We start from the raw sequence: 22,091 nt of genomic DNA on the forward strand, positions 1-22,091 counted from the left end.
CTCTTCTTTTGTCTTGTTAAATGTCTTAGATTTATGTTTCATTAAATACCTTTATTGATTTCTGAGTTTGTTACAATTAACAAATATTAAATGATGAAAGAATCAAAATGAAAAGTAGTTGGGGAAAACCGAAAACATAGAGGTACAGCCTATGGACAAGATAATATGCACAGGGACAAATTTATACCAACACCCAATGACCATCAAGACCTGATTTGACCCAATCACCACCCCACATATTCCATCTTTCTTTCAATTTGCTTTGACGAGTCACCAACAAAATGTTAAAATTGTTCATATGACTCGATCACTGACCATAATAATCTCAATCTAACTAAAACAATTGCTTACTTGAGATTGGCAGTCTATCATGTAAAGATGCACAAAAAAAACTCAAACCCGAAGCCTAGCCCAGACCCGGTCAAAGAAGAACCTGGGCTTAATGAGCTCAAAGTCCGGTCCAAGTCAAGCCAAAACTTTGGCAGCCTAGACCTGAAGAGCGCAATCAGACCCTTTTCAACCTCAAAGCCCAGCCAGACTGTTTTTTGCTAACTAAAAACGAGTTTGAAAAAGACCTACCCCTAGGCCCAAAAAAGCATGAGCCTTGGGTTATCTTTGGTGCCAAGAAGCAGCCTTTGTACCTAGAATCCAGATTGATGGCAATCATTCAGTACAATTACTGTATAGTTTGAAAAAGCCTTCCCCTGCTCCTTTTTAACTTTTTTATTTTTTTAAAATTTAAAGATACAATCATACCATAATCACTTCCAACACAACCAAAACACTACAAGAAACGCCAATAAATGTACATCTAACGTAAAAAAACATGCAGAACCACTACTAGAGTGATTAATGAAGAAAAGAGGAAAACACTTTTTGGCCTGAAAACAAAGACTCAACAATCAAAGTTTGATGAAAACAAAAAGAACGTAGTAGTAAGATGAACCTCTGCAAAATAGGTACCATCCATGTGTTAACAATGAATAAGCAGAAAAATTTGGTAATTAAGCATGGACATTGGTCCTTAAACAACACCTGTAAATTATTTCCACCAAGTCTAGGAAAGGAAACCCATCAGAACGTGTTCAACAAAAACCTTCAACTTGTCGCTACCTGCAAACATTTCAGGGCTTAAGAGCCAAGGCAAGTCCGAACTTTGCACTCTTGTCAATAGCTTTAGTGTCGACTTCTCCTGAAAGGGTGAAGAGGGACTTTGGACGCCACTCATGCTGGATGAGTGCGCTTGCTTTGCCGAAGTTGTTGACCCGAGCCTTCACCGTGGTCAATGGGTCCAAAGAATGCTGGGTACCAACCGTAATTGTGTTTTCATTGGTTGAGAAGCTGTGGTTCACCTCTGCACCAACAGACGTGTTGGTCAAGGGCTTGACGATATGGTAGTAGGATGCATTGAGTGTGTCACCCTTGTCATTCCTGTATAATTAACATAATACCTCAAATTTCACTACTTTCAAGTGTAAAAGTTACAGTTGCGAATAATAAGGTAACTAGCTCAATTAAATAAAGTGGAATCCGTGAGTTCTCCGGAAAAGATCAAAACAACATTTATCAACACCAATCAAGGTTTCTTTACCAATTCAACCTATTATTTTAAGCTGACACAGAAGCACGTTAAGGGTGTGTTTTGGCACATAGAATAACATGGGACATGACAAAACAAACACTTGCATGTTTGGTGCGACATTCAGACTGAACATGACAAAATTAGGTAGGACAAAGATTCCTTTTTCCCGCCAAGTAGGTGGAACAAAAATCTAGGGAGATGGGACAGGATCGATAATTTACTAAACTACCTATGTCAAATTAAAAGCTAAAAATTTCAACAATTTTTTCACCGCCTACCTCACTCTCATCTGTCATGTCCACTCTGATTACCAAATGCACCCTAATTAGTCACTTTCAATCGTTTTCTATGCACTAACAGGAATAATGTTTGGCAAGAAGAGTGGTGGGTTATCTGATCTAAGTCACTTCTTCTAGGAAAATTCTTACTCCTATGTCCTATATCATTGCTTGAGAAATCTTTTTAACTAGAAAGCATTAAAACTCACAAGGTCAAAGCAGCAATAAGATCCGCATTGGAGAAGCTAAACCCAGCATTGTATTTGATGAAGTTTCCAGTTTTGGTGTCAAAAGAAACATCAGTTCCAATAGCACCAATGTTTGTTCCCAGCACACCAGAGAAGTTCACAATGGGGTTTGCAGTCAACCCAATACTTGTGCAGATTCCAGCATAGTCATGCAAGTATTGAAGTTCGAGCTGGTAGAATTAAAGACAATCAGGGCCATCATAAAACCTTTGAAAATTCATCAAATGAAAAAATATGCAGCTTCAGTTGCAAAATAGATCTGTGGTCTCTCAAGCAGAAAGAGTGATTGTATACCTTGCCAGACCTTTGATCAGGAACTTTGAAGCTAAGTATTGCCTTTAGCCCAGGTGCAGGTTCATCAACTGTGATAGTTGTGGAGAGCTAGGAACGTTGCAAATAATTCAGTTAAATATTTAGACCAAGCAGTAAAGTACTAAAATTCACATCAGCTATTAAAAAATCAGAGCAGTGAACAGTGTACACAAAAGGTGAGGAATGTAATAACTCAAATGCTTTATGCAACCTCTTGCATGACCCACATTCACCTGAGGAAGCGGGGAGGTGTTCGTGGGACATGGACTACAATTGGAATCAAAATGACTTGACTAAAAAGGAGGTTTAACTTAAATGTTCTCACAAGCACATGGTCACCTTCTTGTGGGCTTCAACCCATAAACCAGTATGTGGACTTCAGATTGCCATTAAACTACCATAATCATGCCCCGGCATTGCATTCCAGCCAGAAAATAGAAGAGAAATGCTAAATTAAACAAAAAAAAGGGAAGGAGCGTCATACATTGGAGTTGGTGTCCACTTTGACATCAGTAGTAATATTGTTCCTCTTTAATTGTGTGTTGACATCGGCAAGGAATAGTTCACCTTTCTTCGTGCCAGATGATGTGATCGCCTACATGGTGGAATCAAGAATGTGAGTATATGCAAACAACATCAACTATAGAATACTGAAGACCACAAGTTGCTGGATCTACAGCATCTGAATTAGGGATTTATCCCAACAATTTCTATTTCTAGATATATGTCAAACTAAAGCAATAGACTTCACAGAATAGCATTCACAACATATCTCGGTGTGCTCACATCTGATGGAGCATGGATGTAAACAGCTAAACATATAAACTTGGGTGCATTTCGCAGACTAACATCACAAATGGACAATGCCCTCACCCGAAGTTGTATAGAAGAACATAATTTGTGGTCACAGTTCACTAATTGTGATACTAAGATCCACTGATGAGAACCTTCAAACAGTAGCTAATCAGTATTATACTTGCTAAACCTTTACAACATGGTGGTGTCATGTCTTTGCCATTTGGGCAATATGATGTTCAAGTATCTAGGCTCTATGATTCAGAACAAGGGAGAGATCGAGGATGATGTTGCTCGTAAAGGTAGGTTGATTAAAATGGAGGGTGGTCACGAGATTGTTGTGTAACAAGAAAGTCCCGCTAAGACTAAAGGCAAATTCTCCAGGGTAGCCATCAAACCAACTTCGTTGTATAGCGCACAATGCTGAACAACAAAGAAGGCACATGAGTGGAAGATGGGGGTGGTTGAAATGAGGATGCTCAGATGGACAGGTGGCCAGATCATGCTACACAAGATGCCGAACGAGGTCTTTCAAGCTGAATTGAGTGTAGCACCCATCACGGATAAAATAAGAGAGAGAGAGAGAGAAGCCTACGGTAGTTTCAGCACGTTCATAGGACACAGCTCTCGGCATCGTGAGGAGGGTGGAGAGCATCAAGGTTGAGAGTGTGAGCAGGGGCAGACCAAGGCATACGTGAAACTAACAACTAAGACTAGACATAACGGCTTTAGACATTTCGGAAGACACGATTCAAATAGAAGTTCGTGGAGACACAGGACAAAGGTAGCAAATTGTGTACAAGGACTTGTGGTTAATGGGGCAGGAGAAGGGGCGGATTGGTGGATGGTGGTGGGTTTAGAGGATTTAACGGTAGGTATCAACATAGTAGCATGGTCAGCTAGGTAGCAGAGTCGTACTTTGGGGGAGGGTTTATGGAGTCGGCAGCTACTTCTTTCTTAGTTTGTTAAGTGGTTTAGTACCTTCTAGTATGCCTTTAAGTCCTTGCGTGCTTTAGTTTTCCTGTTCCTTTTTCTTCGACTTCCAGAACTTGCTTTTCTAGCATTTACTTTTTACATCTTTCCTTTCTTTCAAACTTTTGTCCAACTATTATAACCAAAAGTTTCTTGCAAAATTATATTTTCAAAAACTTTTTACAAGTCAGGGGTCTTTACAGAAACAACCTCTACTACTCGGGATAGAGGTAAGGCTTGTGTATATCTTACCCTCCCCAAACCCTGCTCCACGTGGGACTCGTTGGGTTTGTTTGGTAAAACTACTTGATGCTATAAAAGAAATTGGAACCAAGACAATAAGAGCCATTCAAAATCAAGAGAACACAAGAAGGTGGCATGTAAACCATACGAAACCAGCTCAAATATATACACACATTAGTCTAGAAACAAAAATAAAATGTTTTAAGGAGTACGCCAATGCCATACCATTCTCAAATCTCAATGTAAATTACAAGTTCACAACAGAGTCATATCTAAAGAGCAGCACGATGGGAAGGGGGAAATGGAATTTCAACCAGCTTACTACAAATAAACAACACCAATGGGGGCGCTACCTAGTTTCTAACATCTTCACCTGTCATTAGGATTAGGTCATATAATTATGGTCTACTGGCATCCACCAACTACTTCAGGCACATCAGAAAATGAACAAAATAGTGTAATTAAGTAAGCTCAAAAGCACTAGACAATCTACTTTGGAATCTAGGGCTTGTTCAAACATCATCAATCATCTATTCATAATATTCACTGATATCAAAACAAAATCCTTTGGACTTTCTTCTCAAAACAGGCGTGGATGGGTGCAATGACTCACGATCAGATATCCTGAATTGCGAAATAAACAATGTTCATTAGTTTACAATTACAATGTCCCATCACAACATAAGACTTCCTACACATGTTACGGACAGCAATACAGAACTGTTGGTTCTGAAAATGTGAACAAACGCCTATCAACTTCCACTTCTCCAAAAAAAGAACTAATATATAATCAGTCATCTCTCACAAAAGCATGGATGGCCGTCTATTAGCAATATAGACCTTGATAAAGACATAAACAACAAATACATTCACACACGATGACATACTGAAGTTCTTGTAACAATGTCGAAACATAAAACGGTCAACAGATCGACAAATACAGAAAAGTGGAAATGTAACTCACAACTCCAGTAGGTGAATAGGTCGTGATAGTGAACTTATGGTCCCCCTGGTAATCCTTGTATAGAAGATCTGCATACACAAAGAAACAGATTCGAAATTAACAACTTATGATCCAAATTCCAACACAAAAACACACTTATACGTTCAGATACACACATATATCGAATTACAATCTTATATACATAATCACACATGCACAAAAAAACAAACACATATCAAACTGCACAATCTCGTATATATGTCGAGACAAAACGAACCTCTGGTTTTTTTGCCGATCTCGGTGTAAAGTCCTGGACCTTTAACCATGATTTCTGGCTTAAAAATGGAGATCCAAAACAAGAAACAGAGTATCAAACTGCAAGAGAGATAGGGGGAGCTTGAAAGAACACCGGACAAACAACGCTAAGCTATATGAATTGGGGAAATGGAAAAGGTAAGCCTTTTTCCAGACCTGAAATGGCTCAACCGAATTCAATGTACAACTTTAAATGCACGCGATACAAGTAAATAATTAGATTAAGGCTCTGGACAAAGGAATTGCTAAAAAGATTTTTAATAGACGTCGGTTTTTTTCTTGAGAGTTGTGATTCTTTAGGTGTGCTTTGGTTGAGCGAGAACCGTTGGATTCGAGAGAGCGGTGTTGAGATGCTTTTGTGGCCGTAGATTTGGAATGGCCTAGGGAATTGATTCCGAATATAGGAAGTCTACGGTACACGTGGATTTATTCTAATTTGGTAGTGCTTTTATTTTTGAAGATAAAAGAATGAGAAGATGGTGAGGGTGAGGGTGAGGTGCAAAAATTTCAGAAGAAAATGCATTTTGTTGTTATCTATATCTATATTATATTACTAGTTGTGTATTCGTACAATGCGGTGGGAGCCATGAATTTTAACGATTTTGAAGTTCCACTAGTTTTATAAGATAAGATACGATGATATAGGTTACACGTGGTCTTTACATATTAATACAATTTGAATAAATAAGAGTTATGGTTCCAATTACAGACCATCGATGAAAAAAATTGTATGACAGTTTAAAATCCAATATATTTAAAATCCAACATATTTAAACGACTCCACAAATGTGTTCGATTTACACCAAGAGCAAAGAAATTTAAGATAAACACTCAAAACCAATATAAAAACTACAAATTTGACAGATCATAAGCCATAAAAAGAACAAAAAAGATGGGTTTTAGAATGAAATTTCAACTGTTTACCCTCTTTCTTGTCCAAAAACTCATATTAAGATTGAATTAATACATGTATATATATATATATATATATTTCAAAAAAACCCAAGAACATATTAATTCAAAACATATTATACAGTGCAATTTGGACAGCCTAACCCCAAAATATATAGTATATATATAAATAAATAACTATAAAAGTATAAATCATAAATATTAAAAATATTTTTTTACAGTATATATAATATATAATAATATAATTAAATCAAAAATCATTCAATATTGAACTCATTTCGAAGGTATTAACGAGACGATTATAATGGTATAACTTGTTAAAATAAAAATGTATTTTTTAAACATGTTTTAATTGATATACGATTATGTATGTTAATTTGATAAAGGTTTAAAATAAAATATTTAAAAGTAAAAGATGTAAAGTAAATTAATTAACTAATTATAGGGGTATAAAGTGTAAATTTAAAATTATAATTTTAAAAAAACCGTGTGAGAGGGTGGGGGTATGTGAGGAGATGAGAGGGTGAAAAAATGAGTAAGGGTAATATAAAGGGTATTTTGGTCATTTAATATTTTAAGACTTTAAGACATTTTTCTAAATTTGGTTAATAAGATAGTATAGATTAAGTATTTGATAAAATATGTATAAAGTATTATTTATTGTTATATATTATTAAAAATTTATAATTACAAATAAATTGTACATAGATATAATTTATTAAGGTTTCATGTTTGAATTCGTATAACTAACTGCTCATAAACATAATCAAATAAAGTATAAACATTTTATTTCAAATATATTATTAAAAAATAAATTAAGAAAATATATAAAAAAAATTAATAGTTAGTTTAATACTAATATCAATATTTTTTTTCTAGTTTTTATAATATATCCGTATTTATATTTTATTCAAAAAAAAAAAAAAAATCGATTTCTTAAAACTACATAAAATTGTATTATAACATTGACTGAGACAAAAATAAATAAAATAAAACATTAAAATCAAGATGTATCTTGCTGGATAATTCAAGTATCATTCAAGTAATTTATAAGGAAGAAAATTTTCCATCTCTTATTATAATTTTTGCAACACTTGAAATAATTGCTTAAAATAACATATATGATTTTAAATAAGAGGACGTCTACTTAAATGCTTACCCGGTAAGCGCTTAACATTATGAGTCTAATAACATATACGATTTTACCGGATAAGATTGTAGTACATCAAAATGGTACCGTATGCAACAATTTACCCGGTAAGCACATATCTGGGTAAGCGTCATCACACTCACTTATCGAGTAAGACTTTCCATATTTATCGTTACTTTTACCGGGTAAGATTTTTGACATTTGTCATGTTCATCCGGTAAGAAAAATTTTCCGCTAAACACTTACCGGGTAAGATTTTTGACATTTGTCATGTTCATCCGGTAAAAAAAATTACCCGCTAAACATTTACCGGGTAAGGTAAGTGTTTAGTAAACGGCCCCTACATTCCTGTATTTTTTTATTAAAAAAAAACATCGTGCATATGAAAATGTTTGGTTTTAGTCCTTCTAATTAATGGTTATTTTGAAAAAGAATCCGTTATGAACCTGTAAAAACCATAGAAAGGTTATGTATCCATGAGAATCGATTTTAACTTATTGTTCCATATGAAATTTATTTTTATCTACGTTTAAGGTTTAAGTTATTGTTTCACATATATTTTTTTTGTAATGTAATGATTTCACATGTATTTTTTTCACAATATAAACACAAACATATGTGAACCAATACGTTAAATCATAGTATTTAATGAAAAAAAAATCATGTAAAAAGTTATTTTGATAGATTTTTGTGGTTCCCATTTGGTTATTTCCCTAAAAATCAAATACAAACCAAGAGTTATATAAACCAATCTCATATGTCCATGCAGATAGTCAACAATGTGAATTAAACGGTCTTGAAATTTACTGCCAACCACATCAAAAACTGATTTCATAACCATCTAAAAGTTTCAAATACACAATATCAATTCTCATAATTGGCTTATAGGATTTGAAACATTTGTCTGGTTTGGAACAAACAGGACCCAATACGCAAATATACCCCTCATTTGTACTCTTTAAGACCCTCACCTCATCAAGATGGATTGCGTTTTTCTCAAGGACAAATCATTCATTTCCCATACAAAACATAAATCGAAGGCAAAGATTAAGATGGAATTTACAACAAAAATTAACATCTCCTTGCAAGTTTTTTGAGATCTTGTTTCTGTTATTACATGTGGATTTAAGAAGTTGGTTTATGCCTTTTTAACTTTTGTTATCTCATTTGTCTGTCCATCAAAGGTAAGATCAGACTCTATGAAACATTATTTAAACAAAGACGATTAAGGAGAAACGAGACGTAGATGAGGAAGGGAAGTCGAAGATGAGGAATCCAGTAGGGAGTTTGGGGGGATGTCAATTAATTTAGGTCTTTTTTTTCCTTAGATGCATTTCAAGCTTGTATTCATGCAATTCGGATTTACAATTCAAATGGATGGAATTAACGTTGTTTAGTGGAAGGGGCAAACAAAGAGCAAAAATGCATACCATGGATACAAATTTGCAATAAAAAAAACTTTAGGAACCTAATCGGTAAAATCATTAAAAAGCAGGGACCAAAAACGAAATTTACTCAAAAAACCAAGCAACATGGCGAGCAGCAACCGTCGGACAGACGGTGGACCGGCGCCGTACAGAAATCATCTTAACCACTGATACAGGTACTTAAAAAGAGTTACGAGAGCTTATTTGAGTATGTAATTCCAAATTCATGTTCCAAATAATCAATTGAACCGTCAATTTTCTATTTTAAGACCGCAATTTTGGCCATTGAATTGAATATATATTGTGCAAGACGTTTTCTGATTGTTCTTGAACATCGAGAAGAAGATACGATTCGTAAAGCTACTTTTGTATCTATTTTGTTGGAATTATGGTTGAAGGCATAATGCCTAATTTTCCACTTAATTTTAACGTGAATATGTATCTAATTTTACATATGGAATCTCTTACACCAAATGGTTTTTGGTGTTGATCCGTCACTAGATGGTAGTGTGTTTCTTTCTTTGTTCGATCTTGTCTGCTAAGTGCTAAGAAAAGTTTGACACTCAACAGCCAAACATGGGCTTTTTTTGAGGAACAGGGTTCTCTTATCTTGTTTCTGTTTACAAGTGCATTCATCTAAGAAATGGTATGGATTCCAGATAAATTTAATCTAGTATTCATCTTCATTCCTTCAGAACAAGTTGCTTTTGTCGTTGTTTTCCACAGATCAAATATAAACCACTCAACATGATTGCTAGCATATTCAGAATAGGTTCATATACCAAGTTAATCCAACAACTGACTTGTAGATTGGTGTATGGAGATGGCATGAAATTTCAATATCATATTGCAAATCTATGGATCATTAGCACAAAAGATTGAACTTAACAGATTTGTTATTTACAACTTACCTGTGTCTACTAAAAAAGGAGTTTACATACAAATGAAGGTTCCTAGAATAATGAGGATGCCATGCTGATATGTTCTTATTGCACAGGCTTGAAGATCTTGGTATGCCACCTAGTTGTTCGATCATTTGCTTGAACTAATCCAGTCTCATATTTGATCATCTATGTACGATACCCTAGCTTGTATCGAAGTCTCCCATCTGGTTCTATTTGGCTATCATTCACACATGCCAAACACTTTCTGTTAGGGTGTTAAAAGAATTTCACAAGCAAAATGCACAACTTTCTTTCACTTATTGTCTTCTGTGCATTGCCTACAATCCCAGCAATAAGTAGTAGACCAGTGCAATGGGCAATGCGACTAGTAAGCCAACTGTTATCCTGCAATCAGAATAAGTCAATTGTTACGTTGTTCATTGATGTTTACTTGTGGAAATAAGCAACAGTATTAAATATTAATACCCGGTGCTCAATATATCTGGGTGAACATTATACTCGTTGGCAAATACGAAAGGGACAATTCCTTGTGGAAGAGCTGCCTGGACCAAATAGTAATTTATTAGTCTGTTAATATTTATATTGTTGGTATAATAACAATAATAATAAAAGCATGGTAATACCTGTATAACTGCAATTTTGAATGGTACACCCTTTAATCCAAAAACAATGGAGGGCACCACCATTACAGGCCCAACAATGAACTTTAAGACCATGGCCAATAACGCCAATCGTTTACCACATGCTACTATGTTTGCCTGTGATGCCATGAACAGACCTATCAAGTAATACAAGTTAGGGAAGTTTATGCTCTTTAGTTTCAATTTTTTATATTCTCAGAACTTGCTAGAAAATAACTAAATATCTTATGTTGTTACCTAGGCTGAACATTGCCATTCCAAGTCCTCCATCGGATAATATAGATATTGAATTTTCAACAACCTTTGGCAATTTTATGTTGCACCTGCATTAGTTTCAATTCTTAGATTAAGTGCAGTCAGGACCAAAAGGTCATGCTCCTAGTTTTTTTCTCATTATCTTTGTGATTTATATATACCTGTGCCACTTACCTGAAGCTAATGCTTGCCCATGCAAGGCCTGCTATGGTTGCATATGAATTTGGATTCATTAGAAGCTTCTTCCCAACAGTTAACAGAAGCAGCATTATTTTTGTTCTTCTGAGAGTTCTGGAATTTGTTTCCTCCCTTTTGTCTATTCCTTGTGCTTCTTGCCGGGCTTCTGAATCCCCTTGAGTCAAAAGGTGAATGGATGATGTGAGGACACTAACAAGACTAAAAAACAACACAACATCATGTGACCAAGTTACGTAAGGTTGAGTTATGACACTGCAAGTACTTGTCATAGAAGATCAATTTGCATTCCAAGATTTAATTATTGTCTTAAACGGTACGATTAATAGAAGTTCTTTCAGAAAGCAGATTGACTATCTTCTGTTGTGATTAAATGTTCAATCGAAAATTCAAAATCATAGAAGGGAACTTAAGAACGTGAATGCTCCAATATATGCCATCATTCATCAACTAGATACATCCTTAAATATAGATTGGAGTGCTTTAAATATAGGTGTTCATACAACTTATTGTATAACTCATTATAACTGTATGTGAGGTTAGAATTCAACATTTAAAATACATACCTGTGGCTGCTGACAATTGTATCATGTGAGCATCTCTTGCATTTGAGAGCTCAAACAGAAACAATAATAAGTTGTACCAAATTAGGCTCTGTAGTGCAATTATCTGCGCAAGAAGCACATCTGCTTCATCTCCATACATCGACTTTAATAGTGGGATCCCCAGGATCAAAGTGTTGGGTAATGTTGACAGAGAAAAACCTGTTATGATCCAGTTTAGGTGTCCATTGGATCGAACTTTAGTGATTATAGCTGCCCCCACTAACACAATGACTTTCTGAAGAACATCCGCATAAATTAGCTTGAGGTTCATTTTGTAGGGATTGCTTTTAGAAATTACTTGGAAGGATAACAAAGGAATTGAAAATTTAGCCACGAATTTGTTTATGCCCGAGCATTGGTCTGGATTGAAGAGCTTCAACCATTTTACAGAAATGTAAGCCAAGATCATGGCAACATACAACGGAATTGTAGCTGCCAGAATATGATAAGCATCATTTAGGGAAATCATAGTTGGTAATCTCGGGTTGTTGTTAGATTTTACAATTGTTTATGATATAACCATCCGTGAGGGGGATCTTTATGCTTTCTTGGTTGCCTTGTTTAATCATAATCAAGAAAAGGTAGTATTGCATCTTCCAAGAGAAGCTTTCTTGTTTGTTCATTCAGCCTATACCCAGAACAGGCTTCCGCTAAATAATGCAAAATGTTGTCTTTCTCTATGATATAGTCAAAAGAATCATAAAGGCAACCAATCTTTTAAATGGGTATGGCTCTACATACATCAACTAAAGACTTCTATATTCATTTAAAGTTGGGATTAGCTAGTAATGCAGTTAGTCAAAAGTTTGATTCCTGTTTATGGTCGTGCAGTTTGCCCATTAGTTTATGATTCTTTTTGGCACAAGTGGGGACTACTGTGTCATTTTAAAATCTAGTTCAGTAGGGTTATCTTTATAGATTGGCCATATGTCACATGTAAGCATCAAGTTTACGGCTTTCGGTGTTCTGAATTCATGTATAAATATGATTATAACATAACCTTTATGTGGCACCTGGGTTAACTTGAAAAGGATATCTTGCTAATACTAATATATAATTCCTCTGTTTGTCTGATTAGGAATTACTTTTCTGATCTTTCTTTTCAGATGTGGTTCAGAAACACAGCAGGGAGGAATAAAGATATGAATTGCAAGCGAAGTAAGTTAAACAGTAAGTACATGAAGGCAGAATTTTTGCTTCAAATGGTCAAAAGTGTTAGAATAAGTGTTGTTGGGATTTTGCTTTTTATGGTGTTATATTTTGCCAGAAAAGTTCCTACAAAATGCCTCTCTCTACCAAAAGGTCATTTGTCCAGTAGTATTTGGGTTACCGGTAGATCAACGCCTTCATCAAGGGTTCAAAGATCACCAATGTTTGTGAGTATTTTTCGTATATAAATATAACATACTTAAAAAAAAGGTGTTATATTAGTATATATGAAGTCCAAGATTCTGTCTGGGTTGTGCCAGATGGGCCTGACTCTTACCTGTTTTCCATTTTGGAAATGCATTGGACCAGTCTTTGTCTGGTTTACGAGATTTCAGCTGGATTGAAGTATCTTACTAGAAAGAAATAAAATAAAATATGGACATAAAAACTAAAACATTTGGATCCAAGTTGAAGATTACCAGAAGGTAACTTGTTAGCAATGAAGAGGTACGAGGATAGATTATTTAGAGAAGACAACTTGTTAGCAATGATGACTCCCAACTAAGGGGGTGTTTACAAAATCTTTACCGGGTAAGCGTTTACCACCACGAGTCATCACCTGTGCTTACTCTCTCATTTTCGTAATGAAGTCCAAACAGAACATCTCATCCCATTGTTTAGCCCAACAATAAAGAATAAGCCTATAACAACTTTTGTAGCATTGAAAAATCTGTGGTCTACAATGACTAAACAGAATAGCAATTCTATATCGAGGTGGCGACAGTCTCAGCCACGGAAACCTCTACTGTTGATGGTGCATGCAGAGAAAGTAAACAAGTTCTAGAATCCGAATGGAGAATTGATGCCAAACGGAGAACTTCTCCGGCAGTCGGGAAACCCGAGTTGGACTAAAACATACAGTTGATTCCAGCAGAGGGTGTGTACCCGATTTGCCATACCGATGCCAGCCTCCATTGCAGGGTGGGATTCTCCTGTTGAGCTTGTTGATGGATCACTTTTGTAAGGAGGGATTATAGTCTTTAAGAATATATGCAAGTTTTGATCATTTTAGGAATTCAGATTAGCTTGTAGATTTAAATTTTTAAGGGTTTCTGGATTTTACTAAATTAAACAAGATCAATTATATTACAACTTATGCGAAAGTAAGGTTCTTATCAATATGTTTGTTATGATCGCATTTGCAACACAGGTTATGACCAATCTGATTGATGATGTATTCAAAAGAGCAATGACCAATCGCTTTTAATGGGATCCCAATTGATGGACTTCGTCATTATCTACGATTATTTTCTTCCCATGTACTTGGCACCTTGTTATGTGAATCATAATGTCTCGGTATCGCATTTAAAGGGTCTATACCAAATAAACGTCATGCGCACATGTTACATGTATAACATCTAGTTATCTCTTTTCGCTTTTCCGGTACATTTGTAATCTTGATTTCTAAAATAAGCTTCATTTACATGACCGGATAAGACTGGACATGACAAGTTGTCTATCTAGTGTTTATACGATTAGAGTTGGGATAGTCATTTACCGGATAAGCATGACAATGACCGAAAATCTTATTTGATAAGAGTTTGATCTTACCCGGTAATTGAAAACCCGTTACGCGCTTACCGGATTCACCAGGTGAAAGACGTTTACCTACAATACCTGTTGATGGCGAAGCATATTACCCGATAAATAAGTGAAGGTGGTGATTATGCTAGTACGTGGTTCAGACCCTTCACAACATCATATAAAAGTTGCATATTTGGACTAAAAGTTGATTACCGGCAACTCCTCCTCCACACAAAACCCGTCTTTAAGGACATCAATGTGAGGGACATTTTTTGGCTCACTCAACGTCTGAGGCTAACATGGGGCCTGAGATCGAACCCAGGGAATTTAAGCAAAGTCTCCCACCTTTTTACCAACTAAGCTACACGTCAAAAGCTAAAGAGTTACATACTTATAAGCAAACAATAATTGAGCCCTTCTTCTGCGAAAAAAAGTATATCAATTTATTACAAACACGTTTAATAGGTAATGAAATACAAGGTGTGAAATCTTTGTAACATGTATTCTTCTGTGTTGCACCATACTTCATCCTGCTTGATTGGCTATGTTATGACATCAATATCGTGTTTCGACCGTAAACAAACAAACACAGACCCTTACCACTTACATTAATATCATGTTTCGACCGTAAACAAACAAACACAGACCCTTACCAAAAAAATATATATACGACATTTATTTCGTATGCGATATCTTTAAACAGTGATATTTGGATCAAAGTCATCGTAATCACGATGCATATCACCCGAGCCTTCTCTTCCATGAAAGTAATCCTAACGAGTAAAAATTGCTACATTGGGAAATTAACATAACAATATCTAAGTTTATAAATACGAATATTATGCTAACATAGCACAAACACAAATAATTTTGACCACATAAATTTATACCCAAAATAACCTCCTACTACATACTTATTTTGGGTTTTATAACCACTAATCAAGTATAAAACTACCATAGCATACCCTCATGGAACATGTTCTAATTACTGTCGGATTCGTCCACCAAATTGGTGGTGGCGGGTTGTGGGTTCTTGTAGTCACTGATTTCACTTTGATACCTCTTCTTGTCTGCCTGAGCTCTTGCTTCATATGGCGCCTTCTCTTCCGCTGTTTAAGTAAACCAGCAGCAGCAAGTAGAATCAGAATATACATTTTATTTTATCACAACAAAGCTTAACTAAGTGTAACGCGTTGCTTACAAACCTGACAATTTATTCCATCGCTCTCCAAGAACCCTCCCGATTTCTTTAAATGCAATACCCGGGATGTCCTTCTTCACATTCTTAAGTAGTAGCAAACATAACACCCATCAACAACATAATCTTTCTAATGTTGCAATTATCAAGTTAACATAAGGTAATAATTTGCAGGCAGCAGCATAAACACAAAATTGTACTCCCTCCGTCCCAATGCAGGTGTCCACATTTCTATTTCAGTTTGTCCCCCAAAAAAACGTCCATTTTCAAAATCTACTTCCAATTCTATCATTAATAGTGAGATGGGAAATTCTTTACTTCCTTATCTTGATGGTAAAATTGTCATTTAGTTAATTAAAGTATAATAATTACGCATTCCTAGAAATGTGTGCCTTTGAAATTGTGGACATCTATTTTAGGACGGGGGGAGTAATATACAAGGCTAGCGACAATTAACCCATTTGCAGAACTACCAATAAGAGAAATATATGGTTCACCAACCATCATTTACAAGCACTCGTAGCCTTAAACCAGAACCTCCAAACAGACATTTTAACGGGATAAGTTTTCTTCCTCAAATGAAAAAATATAATGATGATGACAGCAATAATATAATATATAATGATTATAACAAAAAGCTGGTAATATGAAATGTTAATTTAACTAACCTCTCGTTCTAGCTGTGAGAAGAACATGAAGCCACTCATTGCTCTCTTTGGTGCATTTGGATCCTTTTTCTTCTTCTGTTTCTTTTTCTTTAAACTATCATCATCGCCACCTTTGCCTCTCTTCTTAGTAGAAGATGTTTTAGATGCAATAGCTTCCTTCTTGGTTTCCTTTTTGGGAATTCTCTGTTATCAACAGTGTATAAATGGTTCTGATTTCTAGAAAATATCATTCGAGGGAAGGCATAATTTATTTTGATCAATTACCTCCTTTTCCCCATCACTCGCACTATCTGAGTCATCTCCCCCAGAATCATCGGTAGGTGAGCCATCATCCTCCTTGTCGGCAACAAAATCCTCATCCTGTCATCATAATATTTCAGTGTCAAAGATAAGGGAGAGAAAAGGTGTTAGCACTACCACAAGGATCATTGGCCCAGCGGTATATGGGTTACCGGTAGGGTCCACCCTCCCCGGAGGTCAAGGGTTCAGGCCTCATCAGAGGTGAGGAGTGTACGAGTTTTGCCATATAGAATTATATACTTACAAAAAGGTCACAAATTGAATGAGAGAGGGTGCAAGAACCAAGTAACTAACAATCCACGGTATAGATATCATAGACAAAGCTTTTTGCACTGGTTAAGCCAAGCAGATGAAAAAAGATTGAGAGGCTTACCTCCTCATCACTCTCTTCTCCACCAGCTTCATTCTTTATTCGTTCGAGGTGAGGGTCAACAGCATCATCCTCCTCATCCCGCAGAACAGCTGCAACGCCATCTGTAGTTTGGACACCACCTCCCAGGTTCATGATTTTTAGACCCTTTGAACTGCATTAACAGAATAATATCAGTCATCCACATTAGCAATCTCAACAAAATAATCCGTTCACTCACCTAATAAAATCAAACAGGTTATGGTATTCATTTCTCTGAATGTTTCGGAAAAGATGCTCCTGCTCTGTCTTGAGTCTGATAAGAAGATCAAAGTAATGCATGTTTGATCCTCCAGCAGCATGCCTCTCAAATTCCACATAGTCAATCTATAAACAAAATGAATCAATCCATTTGGTAGTGTTATATGCCTACCAGGTTCAACTAGAACCTGATTCATGGCTTCACACATGAACCACATAAACTAGCATCATACCTCATCATGAAGAACAAGTGTAGGAGGTTTTGGTAAGAAGAAAAAGCTCTTCTCAAGAGGATAAAGGACACCATCTTCAGCTTTTAATGAAGACTTCACCGCATAACCATCCTGACAACTACGGAACTTCCCAGGTCTGGTGAGCTTTGTACCAGACAAGCCCCGCAAGATCATCGTGAACACTTCATGAATAAGACCCTGTTAAAGCATGTACATTGTAAAAACTAATAAAAAAAGAATCCATTCAGACTTGCACTCAAAAACTAACAGAAACCCTTTCACACATGTTATCATCATTCAGACAGTAAGCTGATTCTACAACAGTAGCTTAAATACAAGACCTGTTAACAATTATTACCTTATATGATGGTTCTAACTTGTCTTTGTATTTGGTAGCATACAATTCCTCATTCATCATCAAAGTGCTCTCCACCACATAATCGGTTTCAAACTGCACCAACACAAACAAACAGGACATCAAATGAACATCCTATGCAGGACAGAGTTGTGAGAATAATTGGAAACACAGCATAGCAATGGTACCTGCATCACAATATGTGGATACAAGGTTTGACCTTTTCGGATAGGAGGATCCAGAGTAACAACAACAAAGGTATGAGGTTGATTAGACTGCATAAGCAAAGAGGGATACGAAAAAAAAATCAACAAGTGTCTGAGGTTGATTAGACTGATAAGCAAAGAGGGATTTGAAATAATTCAATATGTCTGATTGCTGGAAGCAAGTGGTCAAGCAGCAATAACTAAACACATTGTCTTCTATAGAAAGAGAAATGCATTAGTCAGTTATCAAGCAACTGAATTAACCAATAGCTACATGTAATGTCATGACTCGAAACAATTCTGTGTCTTGTGAGAGAGATCAAAAAAAAACCTTAGGCAACACAAAAACACGAACTATGCTGCTGTACTGAATTTTGAAGTCAGTGGCTTGCCCTTGAAGCCGCAGAAACGAAAGGTGAAGTTCAACATTGTATCGGCCCCTAGAATAAGAAGTGACTTCCATTACATTCCTTGAAAAAAGAGCCAAAAAAAACACCCGTCGACACAAGCAAGCAGATACCCTACCTTGGAGTAAGAATTGTGATGGTCTCAAACGTGACAACAGCTTCCTCACCTCCAGCCCCAACATCCGCAATATTTGTTATCGTCTGTCGGAAAACCTGATATAATGTAACAAAGAGATTAGAAAATACAACACATAACTACAAATGCAGTAATGAATAAATTCGGGCAACTTACTTGTGCAGGAGGACAATTTTCATCCCCAACAAACTGAGTGTTAGAATTGGGAATGTGGAAACTCATTTCCATCAAAGAATCTTTCTGCATTGACAATAAATAGCTTAAGAAAACAAGACTCCAAGTTTAGAACTCCAAAGACCTTCAAGTTTAGAAAGCATAAGGAAGCATAATAAGTAGAAAAATCTACAGAACAATGAAAAAAAGAGAAGTTAAGAGACCTCATTTGCACCAGTTGTGTCATCCACGTGGAACTCCAGGATAACATCATTCTTTCCTTGAAGCTGTGTCTGGGAGACATCAGCTAAAGACACTTCAAACGCTTGCTTCGAACCAACAATAAAAGAAAGCATATTACCTGAGCAACATCCAATAGAAAAACATGTGAAACTTTGAAACGAAAAAAGCACTGAGAGGATCAACTAGGCCCACACGATAATAACCACAACCACATGAATGTGTCTAAAATGATTGGATACAAGTGATTTTGTGTTCGCCACCACCAAATGCACTCATGAAACATTATGTCTGGTATTATAAGATGCTAGAACAACAGAAAAAAAAATTATAGTTCATTTCAGTTGTCCATGCAAAATTTTCTCCTTATCCTAAACATTCAACCACAGGATAAAAATACAATCTACAGTGATAACAAGCTTAGCACTAAACTCACAATAACACACAAAAAGCTCTGAAAAGATGACCAACCATTTATATCGAGTTCTCCCCAGTTCTTTCCACTAACTGAAAGCTGCTTCTCTTCTGGCGCTATGCCACAAGAGTTCTGGAAGAAATTGGTCAGGCTAGACACATCCTGCAATCAGAGCAACAGAACAGAACAAAGTGACTTCAGAATAGATCTTTTACATATAGATCTTCATGAAACAATGAAATAGAGCAACTCAACAGACTTCTGTCAAGATTTTTTCATAAACAAACAATTCACAACTATTTTTGTCTCTGTTAATTCCTGCAACAAGCACAAACTCGTAATTGAGTTTGCAACCCTGAAAAGACTGGAACTGGAAGCAAAAATGATGGGAAGTCAGAAGAGGCGCCCTTCTTGGGTGCGCTTACTGCTTAGGTGATAAGATAACAGGTAGTAGATGTCTTTCTTAAATTGCATTTATATATTCAGAACTTGTAACACTAGTTAAAGATAAGATTTTCCCAGAAAGCAATGTAAAGCATGACTAAGCAGTATAAATTGAACAAACATGACGAGATCGTTTAAGCTTAAGATGATCCAATCACTAAAAATTCTAAGACCGCAAATACTTTGAGGTTCATTGCCCACAAGTACTGAACTTTATCGGCATAGATTAAGCATGTGAAAAATCTTAATGACATGCTCCCTCATAGCAAATGATAACCAACAGGATGTCCCATAAGCCTCGGGTAACAAAAAGGTTCTTAGCACTGCAATAGATGCTCAACGTATGAACTTGATAACTCGAACTGTTTAGAAGACTGTTACATGTCAATGAAATAAGTACATTCAAAGAGAAAATGCAGTGAGAGAGCATAAAAAATATACCTGATCACGGAAACCAGTGAATTTATATCTGAGACCGTCCTTAATCTGCACACCAAGCTGATTGCTTCGTGGCACCTTCATCCAAGTTATTCGCACAATATCAGCCTTGTCCACTTCCACAGCCTTGCCGCCTCCTTGTTTCTTCCATAGCAGACCCCGTGAATGAACCCTAAGTTGCCCTGGATTCTGCATTGTCCCAGCAAGCATAAAACAAATAGATGGTTTAGACATTTATTCCTTTAAAGTTTAACATATATGACACCAGCCAACAACTAAAAGTTAACTCCTTTTAAGTACCAAAAATCTAACGAACAAAGCAAGCAAGCAAGCAAACCCTAAAACGCTTTAAGGTTCACGTAAGTGCACTTAAATTCCAAGACTCGAGCACAAATAAAATGAGGCTTTTAGGTATATAAACAAAATACTCAATTTTATCAAAATTGTTGCGTTGCGACTTCATTCCAGTTCAACTATCATATCCTGTATGGTGTCCACCATTCAAGTTAACATTGATCTATATAAATAGCACAAACAGTAATACACATGGACCGCGTAAAACAAGCCGATTTTGCGGTCTGCACCCTCGAACCAACAAATATCAAAATTCCAAGAGAAAAGGAAAGAAAACCCCAAGAAAAAAAAAAAAAGACAATTCTACCTAATTGATCGGAAAAGAATACACACATTTATGGACCGTACATATCCGTCACTGTTTCACCTTAAAATAGAGTTAGGGTTTTGAACAGAATTAAGTAAACTTAACACCAAAAAGAAAAAGAAAAAAACGGCATGAATATGAAAAGGGTAACTTACGGTGCCGCCGCGGCCGACAAGAGAGATGTTGTTGAACAAGTGACCGTCTGCCATGGCTATGGATAAGAGAGGTTATTAGGGTTTTGATCGACTAGTAGTGGAGTAATAAAGCTGGAGAGCAAAGGGAGAGTAACGGATGAATGGCGCGAAAGAGGAAAGAAGGTGGGAGTGGATCAAATGCAGAAGAGCTCCATGGGAAGTGCGTGTTGCCTCGCCTTTTGCCGCCTTATTTACCGCGACGATCAACCAGGAGATACACGTGGGCACGGACGGACAACACCCGTATCAATATATCAGTTGGGCTTTGGCCCATAATCTCACTACCATTTTCTTCCATTTTTGTGACAAGTTGGATTTTTATTTTAAAAATTAAAAATCTAATTAAAATGTGAAAAATTGTATCAAAATGGAACCAATTTTTGTCTCATTTTTATTTTGAGCAACCAACTTTCAAAGTCGTTATTTGGAGAACCAACTTGCATCTGATTCTTATTTTGGACTTGCAAAATAATTATAGAAAAATAACTAAAATTCGTTTTTTTCCAAAAATTAATGCAATAAAATATATTTTTCATTTCAAATCTCATTTTTTTAATTCAAATATCAATTGAACATTTAAAAAAAAAAATCCAAAGTACAACAATAAAAATTGTTTTTTACTAATGAAAAAAAAAATCAATTTAACAAATATTAGGGAAAAATTGCTTTTTTTCAATTAAATTGATTTTTTTTTTGCATTAGTAAAAAATAATTTTTATTGTGGTAATTTTGATTTGTTTTAAATGTTCAATTTGATATTTGAATTAAAAAAAAGAGATTTGAAATGAAAAATAGATTTTATTGCATTAATTTTTGGAAAAAACGAATTTTAGCTATTTTTCTATAATTATTTTGCAAGTTGGTTCCCCAAAATATGAATGAGGTGCAAGTTGGTTCCCCAAAATGACGATTTTGAAAGTTG

General features: G+C 35.9%; 3 protein-coding genes and 1 long non-coding RNA gene across 7 annotated transcripts; 1 reads left to right on the forward strand and 3 right to left on the reverse strand.

The window, feature by feature from the left end:
- Nucleotides 1-883: 883 nt before the first annotated feature.
- Nucleotides 884-5,891, reverse strand: LOC112511103 (mitochondrial outer membrane protein porin of 34 kDa). Its single transcript, XM_025116544.1, has 6 exons — nt 5,651-5,891; nt 5,395-5,462; nt 2,905-3,015; nt 2,403-2,489; nt 2,070-2,278; nt 884-1,431 (listed from the first exon to the last, which is right to left on the reverse strand). The coding sequence occupies exons 1-6, from the start codon at nt 5,697-5,699 to the stop codon at nt 1,125-1,127; spliced, it is 831 nt and encodes a 276-aa protein (XP_024972312.1). The 5' UTR covers nt 5,700-5,891; the 3' UTR covers nt 884-1,124.
- A 3,410-nt stretch (nt 5,892-9,301) lies between these two features.
- LOC112521949 lies at nt 9,302-14,432 on the forward strand. The gene is made up of 2 exons (XR_003070110.1): nt 9,302-9,353; nt 12,885-14,432. It is a non-coding gene; the product is annotated as an uncharacterized LOC112521949 (long non-coding RNA).
- Nucleotides 9,412-12,888, reverse strand: LOC112521930 (probable auxin efflux carrier component 8). Of its 3 annotated transcripts, XM_025130957.1 has the most exons (6): nt 11,740-12,888; nt 11,153-11,330; nt 10,961-11,046; nt 10,706-10,860; nt 10,548-10,624; nt 9,412-10,466 (listed from the first exon to the last, which is right to left on the reverse strand). In XM_025130957.1, exons 1-6 carry the CDS (start codon nt 12,245-12,247, stop codon nt 10,400-10,402), a joined length of 1,071 nt encoding a protein of 356 aa, XP_024986725.1. In that variant the 5' UTR covers nt 12,248-12,888; the 3' UTR covers nt 9,412-10,399. The 3 variants fall into 3 exon arrangements, with proteins under 3 accessions (XP_024986725.1, XP_024986708.1, XP_024986717.1); XM_025130940.1 differs by having other exon boundaries at nt 10,548-10,860; XM_025130949.1 differs by having other exon boundaries at nt 10,413-10,860.
- Nucleotides 14,433-15,288: 856 nt separating the features above from the next.
- On the reverse strand, nt 15,289-21,326 carry LOC112521914 (FACT complex subunit SSRP1-like). Of its 2 annotated transcripts, XM_025130923.1 has the most exons (16): nt 21,131-21,326; nt 20,318-20,503; nt 19,489-19,594; nt 19,002-19,138; nt 18,781-18,864; nt 18,607-18,701; nt 18,413-18,521; nt 18,064-18,150; nt 17,879-17,971; nt 17,521-17,718; nt 17,268-17,413; nt 17,051-17,201; nt 16,642-16,737; nt 16,378-16,560; nt 15,717-15,795; nt 15,289-15,620 (listed from the first exon to the last, which is right to left on the reverse strand). In XM_025130923.1, the coding sequence occupies exons 1-16, from the start codon at nt 21,182-21,184 to the stop codon at nt 15,493-15,495; spliced, it is 1,932 nt and encodes a 643-aa protein (XP_024986691.1). In that variant the 5' UTR covers nt 21,185-21,326; the 3' UTR covers nt 15,289-15,492. The 2 variants fall into 2 exon arrangements, with proteins under 2 accessions (XP_024986691.1, XP_024986699.1); XM_025130931.1 differs by lacking the exons at nt 20,318-20,503; nt 21,131-21,326 and adding an exon at nt 19,692-19,853.
- Between the last annotated feature and the right edge of the window lie 765 nt (nt 21,327-22,091).

Source organism: Cynara cardunculus (assembly GCF_001531365.2).
Source record: "Cynara cardunculus var. scolymus isolate 2C chromosome LG 1, CcrdV1, whole genome shotgun sequence".
NCBI classification, from domain to species: Eukaryota; Viridiplantae; Streptophyta; class Magnoliopsida; order Asterales; family Asteraceae; genus Cynara; species Cynara cardunculus.